Raw genomic sequence first — 10,056 nt, forward strand, 5'->3', positions numbered from 1 at the left:
AATCAATGTTTTGTTTTGATATATAAGTTGTTCGGGTTTTTTCATCTAAAAAAAGTGACATTAATTTCTTGACGACCTAATATTTCAACATTTTCATTCTATCAGTCTAACAAACCACCAACGGAAAGATTGTCTAAGCCTTTAACAATTTTCATATCTCAATTAAGTCTCTCCTGATTCTTCTGCACTCAAAAGACGATTCCTCTCATTCGAACACAAACAACGTAAACCAGGTATCATTCTATAGCCCATCTCTGCACCTTTCCAACATTTTAATATACAAAAAGGAAGGATACTAGACTTCAACTGAAGTTTTAGTCTTAAATTCAAGATTCATACAAATAGAGCCAAAACAATAAATGATTTCCCATATGTAGACACTCACCAAATGGATATGGTTTTGTCAAAAATGTCATCTTCTCTTCTCCCATAACATCAATGGCTCTTTCATCACACAAGAAACCTTCTTCAAAATTCCAGTACGTTACAATTATTAATATTAAAACTCATATTCTATATATCTTTTCATTTATTAAATTTATCAAAATTTTTTTGAATAACTAAACCATTATTAACAGAATCAGCTCTTCCTGGCTTTTCAATACCAACAGCAAGTTTAGAAATATCATCACCTAGGAAAAGATCCATATGGTTAAGATAACTAACAAGTAAAGAATGTTGTAGACCATTAGGACCCCATTAGTCATCACCCACCTTATTAAGATAACTAATGAACAATAAAAGTCATAAAACATTAGAACCCCATTAGTCATCACCTATATCATTAAGATAACTAATGAGCAAAATTCATAAGACACTAGAACTCCATTAGTCATCATCTATATCATTAAGATAACTAATGAACAATAAAAGTCATAAAATCTAATGTTTTATGACTTTTATTGTTCATTAGTATCTTAATGATATAGGTGATGACTAATGGGGTTCTAATGTTTTATGACTTTTATTGTTCATTAGTTATCTTAATGATACAGATGATGACTAATGGGTTCTAATGTTTTATGACTTATTGTTCATTAGTTATCTTAATGATACAGTTGATGACTAATTGGGTTCTAATATTTTATGACTTTTATTGTTCATTAGTTATCTTAATGATATAGGTGATGACTAATGGGATTCTAACGTTTTATGACTTTTATTGTTCATTAGTTATCTTAATGATACAGTTGATGACTAATGGGTTCTAATAACCCCATTAGTCATCAACTGTATTAAGATAACTAATGAACAATAAAAGTCATAAAATATTAGAACCCAATTAGTCATCATCTGTATCAAGATAACTAACGAACATTAAAAGTCATAAAATATTAGAACCCATTAGTCATCAACTGTATCATTAAGATAACTAATGAACAATAAGTCATAAAACATTAGAACCCATTAGTCATCATCTGTATCATTAAGATAACTAATGAACAATAAAAGTCATAAAACATTAGAACCCATTAGTCATCAACTGTATCATTAAGATAACTAATGAACAATACAAGTCATAAAACGTTAGAATCCCATTAGTCATCACCTATATCATTAAGATAACTAATGAACAATAAAAGTCATAAAACATTAGAACCCCATTAGTCATCAACTGTATCAAGATAACTAATGAACATTAAAAGTCATAACACATTAAAACTCCATTAGTCATCACTCTTTGCTTTCTAACTTCATCAAGTCAATTTTCTATCCACTTTTTGTCCATTTCCACATTCACCCAACTTACTAACCAATCTTTTATAAATTCAGTATACTTAAACAAAATAAATAGAATTCATATAAAAAACATTATAAGGCAAGAAAAACCCTATTTTAAAACCATGCTGAGAATCTGTAATTAGAAGCCAACTTTCCAAATAAACTAAAACCTTACTAAAAGTTAAACCAATCTTCCAATAATCAGATATTTCCACTACTAACAAGAAAAGCTTCGAATCATCAGATATGTTGTCAATAAGATCCACCTGAATATTACACTCAACTTTCCTCACCAGTAAAACAATAACATTTTTTACATGCTGAGTAGGACAACAGTACTTGAGTGATTCTTCAACTTCATGTAAAAACCCAAACTAACTCTATCAACTTCTCTAAAATAAAATCCTCTGATAACGACACTAAGAAGAATAATTCTACTGGAAGCATAACTAATCCACCAGTGCACATTTCTACCAGTGTTATCAAGTTGATCATGTCCCCTCTGAGCAACAGTGTTACCAAATTGATCATGTCCCCTCTATACAATGGCAAGCAGCATCCTTTTTTTTTTTCAGGGCCCTTAATCAAAACAGATTTAAGTTGTTTTTTTCAGGACCTTTACTCAAAACAGATTGTATTTCTTTTTTTTTAGAACCCTTAATTAAAACAGATTATAGTCCTTTTTTTAGAATCTTTACTCAACCAAATTGTAGTTCTTTTTTCAACAATATCTTCTGTCATAACAATTTCAACTCACTTCTTAGGAATGAAGCTATTAATTTATTTCTTTTCTACACTATGTCCTTAAAAGAGACTTTGAAATCTACTAAAAAGACATTTTTTCTTCATTATAATTACCCAAGAATCTGTAATATCAATAACATCAAAGAGTTTAATTACTGTGAACAAAACTTCTAATTCTAGTAACTTCTTACAAAGATTTATAAAATTAAGTGTGAAAAAACTATGTTTGTTTTAATATCTATATGATTGTATAATCAATTTACTCAAATATCCACAACATGATCACCTCTTTTAAATCTTGATTTATCTTGCCTCTCTTTAAACATATTCAGGCCCTAATAAAATCATTCAAACTGTAATTAAACTGATGGAATAAACAGAACTTTAAAGAGTTTATACTGAAATCACAAATAGAAACAAATAAGTTTTGTACTTGTGAATTCTGTAAATCAATTCTTTAAGGCTAACTTGTTTCAAACAATTAGTCAAAAAGATAAATTAGTTATGGGTAAATGGTTAAAATCTGAACAAACCTCTCTACTCTTAGGTTCTAGCATTGCAAGAACTTCCTTTGTCATGACTGGTTTGTGTCTTTGAACTGGATCAGCATGATTGGGAACTACCTGAGATCTTATGTCATAGGATAATGGTCTAATACCAGCAGCCAAACTTTTCAATCTCAAAACTCTCATTCCTGTAGCACACAGATGTGTAATGTGTCTACCAGCAGATTCCATGTTCATGATTTATCAAGTCATGAAGCTACAGCATTACTATAAAAAGAAATGTATGTTAAATGTGCTAACATACCAACCAATATTATATACATGCAATTATTATATTTCTACAAAAAAATTTCTACGCTATTAACATAAAAAAATGAACATATGTGTGATACATTAAATTTCTATTTCATTATAGAAGTAGAATAACATTTCATTGATAGATTGTTTAGCCAAAGTATTCATGATGAGTACACTGTAACAAGTGGTAACTACCTGTTGTACAAAAAATGTGTAGCAGATAATGATTCGAATCATCATCCTCTATCCTTGTGTTTTTTCTATAACAGGCAGTTGATACTCATTCTAGTGTGCTCAACAGTTTTGATTCTTTAAGTTCTTTAATACAAACGAAATTTCCATTCCTTGGTTGCAGAATTCTTGTCCCATGAATAATTATTTTATTCTAAAAATAACTAACATGTATTATGTTTATACCTGAACAATTTCTATATTATTAAAAATGAAAAACATTGGTGTGTTTTTACTCTTACAACATAGACAGATGTGGTCCTTCATGGCTATGTTTACAAACTACACATCTACTCTTTATATCTGAGGAAACTAATTGTCTTCTTATGCTCCTGTAAACTGTTGGAATCCACTTCTGAAGATAACAACTCATTCCATAAGTCACTCACCCTATTAGAAGCCTTTACTGAAGCCTAACCTATCATTTTCAAATATTAAACTTGTCTAAAACCGTTAAATAAATTGATGTTGTTGATGCAACATTTATTTTTGTATTTAACAGGAAAAATGGTAGAACTAGGAGACACGAATATAACTTTTAGCAGAGTAGGAGTCATCTTCAGCTAAGACAGTTATACATTTTTTTAAAAGGTAACTTGGAATAGTTGCTTTCACATATGATAAATGTAGTAAACAAGGAAAGGCTTCATAAATATTAAATGGCTTTGAGATTTTTTTAAAGTTTAGTTTAACTCAATTACATCCTCTTCAACTCTTACATTTAACATACTTAAAAAAAAACATTCTTGGTGTTAATTTTGACAGCAAGCTGTTTCTTAAACAAGTTACAAAAGAAAGGGAACTTGGTGTAATGGTTAATTAGTCTCTAAAGCCATCCAAGCAGAGTTGTTGTTGCTAGTGGTAGGGCAAATAGGATTTTAGGTTGTATCTACAGAAATATTGAATACAAGTCTACAGAGGTTGTAGTTTCATTGTACAGGTCACTGGTTACACCAAATTTGGAGTGTTGGTTCAGTCTTGGACTCCTTACCATAGGAAGAACATTGAATTGTTGGAAAGGGTTCGTAGGAGGGTTACTACTACTAATACTAGAATAGTACCTGGGATGGAAGGGTTATCATATGAGAGACTGAGATCTCTTAAATTGTTTTCTCTTGATAAAAGAAGAGTTAGAGGGGATTTGATTGAAGGATTTAAAATTGTAAAGGGGATTGACAGTGTTTATGCATAATATTTTTTCATACTTAACAGTAAGAATAGTAAGACTAGGGAACACAAGTATAAGTTTTGGCAGGGTAAGAGCCATCTTCTGCTAAGACAGTTATATTTTTCTAACAGGGTGGTTGGCCTTTGGATGTTGCAGATAATAAATTTAAGTGAGTTTAGGATAGCTTGATAACTATTTTATTATTAATGATATGGGCTGGCTATAAGGTTTTTGTTTTGTTTTCAAATTTATTTATTTAATAGTTTAGTTTAGAGGATGGGAAAGCCAAAATGGACCAATACTGACAACAGATCCTTTGCAAGTTTGTTGTCCCTAAACATTATGTTAAACAATTTTTTTTTTTTTGTCTATGCTTATCTAGAATGTGATTTAACCAGCTTAATAACTGAACTCCACTATACTACTTTATAATAATATTAATTCACATTATAAATTTAAGTTAAAAAATAAGCAAATAAATTGATTGTATGTATGGACCATTTATTATTCGTAATATTATTGTATTTTGCAAAACAGTAACACTAACAGGCAATATCAGGTTTTTATAAATCCGAATTTCTGAATTTAAGTTAAACTTAATTTTTAATATATTAATGACTACAATTTTTGAAATTAAAATATGACATACTAGTACAACTTAAAATCAAATATCAAAAGTATTTAACATACTAGAATTAAGTTTAGCTGATGTTAGTTCACCGCGTTTAAAAATAAGTTAAAATACTACGGCAAAACATATTACATAATTTAAATTTACGTCACACTCGTATTCACCTAAAACTCAAAGTAAAACATAGCGTAATATTATTATTAGTAGTAATAATAGTACATTACATAAACTAGTAGTAGTACTCTGACTATTATTATTACTATTACTGTTAATACTGAGTAATACTAATTAATACTCAGTAATACTAGTACTAATTGTATTAGAATAGTAAGTCTATAGACTCAAGTACAAAATAAAAAAATCAAAACGTTTAGTTTGAATACCGTTTTCATATTTCACTTCGTTTTTAAAACCTGCATTTAGCTGAGACAACGAACAGCAAATCAAAAAACGGATTCAGTTATGAAATATAAGATATCAGATATATTTTCTTTGTTTAATTCATAGCAGAAGATTCGTACATTCAACTTCAAAGTTTTCAACAGTGTCGTCGACTGTATTACCACCTACAAATTTTGTACAGTGGTTAGTACAAGTATTAAAATTAATTTACGGTTTTCAAGCCAATAGCCAGCGAAATAATAAAACTAATACACTCAAAATTTGTGACAAAAATCGCGTAAACTGCGAATGTTTTTTTTTTATGGCATGCCTCTTGTCTATCTTGGATTCAAAATCAAATTTGTGACTAAAAATATAGACTAAAATGTTTTTTTTAAAAAGTATCGAGACTATAACTGACAAGTAGGCGTTCTTTAACAATTGTGGAAGTTATGGGGTCGTCAATGAGAATATTTAAGTTTTGCTTGATGATATGGGCAAATTTTGAGGTATTAGGATGGTAAGTAAAGATAAGTGGTATCGAGAATTTGTAGACTTGGATTTAGGTCTTCGGGTGTATTCTCGTGTTACAGAGTGGGTAAGTATTGGGGTAAGAGCGACAGATAAAGAAATCTTTCATATATTCAGATTTCGACTCTTTATGATTTGTTCACTGCAGAGTCTACACAGTGTTAGGTACTAGGAAAATAGAAGATACTGGAATGTACGACATGGATGGGAAGAGTCGTAGTGTGGGTAAAAATGTGAATCATTGGGTTCGTAGTGTACTGATGTTGATTAATGACGGTTTTCAATGAGATGAGAATGTCTAAAATGTCTTAGCTCTTGGAGGAAACTGTCTGTGTAAAGGCAAATGCGGGATGGGAGGAGGAAACTAATTGTAAAAATCTAATTAAGTTGCACAAGGGTGTGCTGGTCACACCAACAATGTCATCAAGATAACTCTTTGTTAAGTATTGTTCTACTCATTTCTTTTCTTCATTTAATTTATTTAATATGATTTAGAACTTGTCCTCGAACCACATGTTACTTGTTCTTTTTGCTTTCTTCCTAACTTATCTATTGACTGTTTTGTTCTGACTAGAAACCCGAGAATAGCGAGTGTTTCATCATTAATATATATTTTCTACTTCAGAAGTATGTTTAACTATTAGTGTTTGAATTCTAGATTCCCGATATTCGTTTTCAAAAATAACAGTTGTTAAAGAAAATTAATTGTGAATATTGTCATACCCATACTTTGATTATTAATCATTTTATGTTTATTTTGGCGGGAATTTATTGATAAACCACGTGGGTTGTAGTTACCATGGCGGAGCAGATGGAGGGAAGCCTTTGTAATGAAATAGTTAGTACTCACTTTCCGGAATACCTTTTGCCTCAAATTTTAACAAATATTACTGTATATTTTGAATAGGAACCTTAATTTTAGTCTGTTGTTGGTGGATTATTCATAAAAAAGTGTTTAAAACAGGAAATTTTATAGTTTAGTTGTAATGTAACGCTAACATGGATTGTGTAAATTATTTTCCGAACGCCATTAGCACAGAATATTTAGCTTAAGCCTAATTTAACGTTAGGCCTAACAATGGAATATGTATTTAATGAAATAGTAAATTATCGGATCTATACGGTGTACGATACTTTAGCTTTGTATATATATAATGAATTACTGAATATATAAATTAATTATTTGTTTTTCGTAGGGTTATTAAATGTCTTGATGGATGCATGAGCTAAACGAAAGTGTAAACTTAAATTTGCCAGAAAACGTCCTACTCCTAGTATAAATAGTTAATTCGATGACGAAGAACCCACTTTGAGACTAATAATGGTTGGAGATGGCTTGAATAGGCAATGAAGAAAAACTTTTATATAAGTTTAACATAACAGCAAATGTACAACGTTTCGACAAGTTTTTGTCATCATCAGGTATTAAAGTTTTTCTTCATTACCCATTCAAGCCATCTCCAACCATACTTAGTTAATTATTTTTATTATTTAACCATTTGACTGCTGATTCACCGTATACAGTATAGGATACGGTCTGCCTCCGACAGTTGAATTCGATTCTGCTGTATATGGTGGACGTCTTGTAATATTTTTGCACGTGTGTAAAGCAGCCACTGTTTAAGGGTTAAGTTAATATTAAATTATTTTAAAATAGTGATGATATTATTATTAGTAGGTTTTGTTGAATTTTAAATAGCAAAAATAACAAAAAAGATACACATTTTTGGATTTCACAGTAAAAAGTAGTAGATGTAAACTGTAGTTTGAATTATGCAGTTAACAATTAAGGAAAAACAATTAATAATTGTATTTGTAAGTTGGCCTTTCAGTTTTACACCACGCAAATGTCTAATTGAAACAATGCAAATAAATTGCTTTACATGGTAATTTGAGACATTGTATGACATTTGCAACAATGTAACTCTAATGAAATGAAAACTGTTAACTGTCAACAACCAAATGTTAAAAATCAAGTATGAAATTACATATTTACCTATTAAAGTAAAAAAAGTGATTTTGTATTCAAGTGGTTTCGTGATTGACAGATGCCTATCTGTTATGATGTAAAGCAAACTTGTCAAGGCAGTGTACTATATGCTTACATTTCAAATTCTTTTTTTTTTTTGACATGCTGTCTGTTAGAATTTTGCACAAAGCTCATTACATGGCTTTGTTTCTTCAAACAAAGTTTTATTTGTGTGTTTTCAAATAGAAAATGCTTCTGAATACAAAAAAAACCACTCAGAACTATGAAGAGAACTAACATTTGATATATTACTGACTCTTATTTGGCTAGTGCTTACTCACTCACCTACATCTTGTTTTTGGTGCTAATATTTGCACATTGGTCACCACCAAATGTCAGAAGAATGTTTAGTGATCGTGATGATCTTATTATAGCTGATTTATAAATAGTGGGAGTACGGATGCCTTGAAATAAACAGTGTAAACTCAGCATGTAATAGTATTGTAGACTTTTTTTTTATCTGTAGTTTGGTGTACAATAATTTAGAATTTTAATCATGGGAGATATATACATTTGTAATTGTGATTTCACATTCAGATACTTCTGTAGCTGAAAACTATAATTCTTTTGGAATCCCTAATTTTAGTACTTGCTTCTATTCTAGGTTTATTCAAGTTCAAAATAAATACAATATATTCAATATAAAAAACATAATAGCATACAAATTATATACAATTGTTCAACTAAGAGTGGATCATAAGTAAATAAAAATAATTATTTAATTTCCTTAATTACATATTATGCAATTTAAACCCATTTTAGTATGTTATATTTTAATACATATTTTTGTACTCATACTTTTTATATTTAAATTTTATCTATAAAGTATAATTACTCTTTCTATATGAGTTTCTTTCTTACTGACTTTATATTTTTATTACTAGTATTTGGTTATTTTGACATTAGTGATTTATTGTTTTGTTCTTGATTTCATCAATTAATAATCATTTGATTTTTTACATCAGTACAACTTACTGGCCGTTAAATATGTCCTTGTAGTTGTAAAATTCATAATTATTTTCAAATATTTAAGCTTCAGAAAAGAATTGTATGTTGAGGATTACCAGTAAAAATTCCCTTAAAATTATTATACTTTTAACCAGACGATAAGATGTTAAGTATAGAACAGTTATAAAAGGTACATATAAATGAGATGTTTTGTTTTTATTAACTTTGATTTATTTAAGGTGTCAACCACAGAAGGAAGCACACCAAAGACAATGGCAGCAGGAGATTTTAATTTCAGTTCTGAACTATCTAAGTCTCAGAAATTCTGTTGGAGATGTCAGAAGGAAATGGATGGACTGACTACCTACAAACCAGAAGAAATGACATCTAAAGACTATTATTTTGATTCCTATGCTCATTTTGGCATTCATGAAGTAATTTCATATGTTTTATAAATTGTTTGGGGACTTAGGTGTAAATTTGTTAATCAGTATTAAATTTAGGTAGATACATAATAAAACTAAAATGAAATATTAGTACACGGCACCTGGAAACGATCTTTCAAATACTAAATACTTGACAGTCCATAAATTTGAATATTGATAAGCTACTAAAGCAAAGATAATTGATAATAATAATATCAATAATAATGGTAATAATAATAATAATAATACTAATGATAATTTAAAAAAAATATTATCACAAATTATATATACACTGAGTGGTCACAAGTAAATAGACACCTAATTTTTCGTCATCTAACTGATTTATGCTAACTAATTTGTGTTCACAGAGCACTATATAAATGAAAATGGTCCGCACACTAATTATCTTGTCACTACAACATGCCTAGAACTCAAGGTTCTCT

General features: G+C 29.4%; 2 protein-coding genes across 6 annotated transcripts in view; one reads left to right on the plus strand and one right to left on the minus strand.

The window, feature by feature from the left end:
• The window catches only part of LOC106467639 (probable methyltransferase-like protein 15 homolog), a 17,104-nt gene extending 11,238 nt beyond the window's left edge, over window positions 1–5,866 (minus strand). Inside the window, exons 1-2 of one of the 5 annotated variants that reach the window (XM_013928009.1) lie at window positions 5,683–5,866; window positions 3,000–3,239 (exon numbers count right to left, since the gene is read on the minus strand). In XM_013928009.1, coding sequence (XP_013783463.1) covers window positions 3,000–3,209 — 210 coding nt within the window. In that variant the 5' untranslated portion in view covers window positions 3,210–3,239; window positions 5,683–5,866. Of the gene's footprint in view, window positions 1–2,999; window positions 3,240–3,742; window positions 4,511–5,358; window positions 5,455–5,523; window positions 5,543–5,682 lie in introns of those variants that run through there. The other 4 variants (XM_013928012.2, XM_022395840.1, XM_013928013.2 and 1 more) reach the window with 4 other exon arrangements.
• A 1,127-nt stretch (window positions 5,867–6,993) lies between these two features.
• Window positions 6,994–10,056, plus strand: part of LOC106467640 (protein arginine N-methyltransferase 1-like) — a 24,658-nt gene continuing 21,595 nt past the window's right edge. Inside the window, exons 1-2 of the mRNA XM_013928014.2 lie at window positions 6,994–7,049; window positions 9,428–9,622. Coding sequence (XP_013783468.1) covers window positions 7,011–7,049; window positions 9,428–9,622 — 234 coding nt within the window. The 5' untranslated portion in view covers window positions 6,994–7,010. The remainder of the gene's footprint in view (window positions 7,050–9,427; window positions 9,623–10,056) is intronic.

The sequence above is a fragment of the Limulus polyphemus genome, unplaced genomic scaffold (assembly GCF_000517525.1).
Source record: "Limulus polyphemus unplaced genomic scaffold, Limulus_polyphemus-2.1.2 Scaffold2688, whole genome shotgun sequence".
NCBI lineage: Eukaryota > Metazoa > Arthropoda > Merostomata > Xiphosura > Limulidae > Limulus > Limulus polyphemus.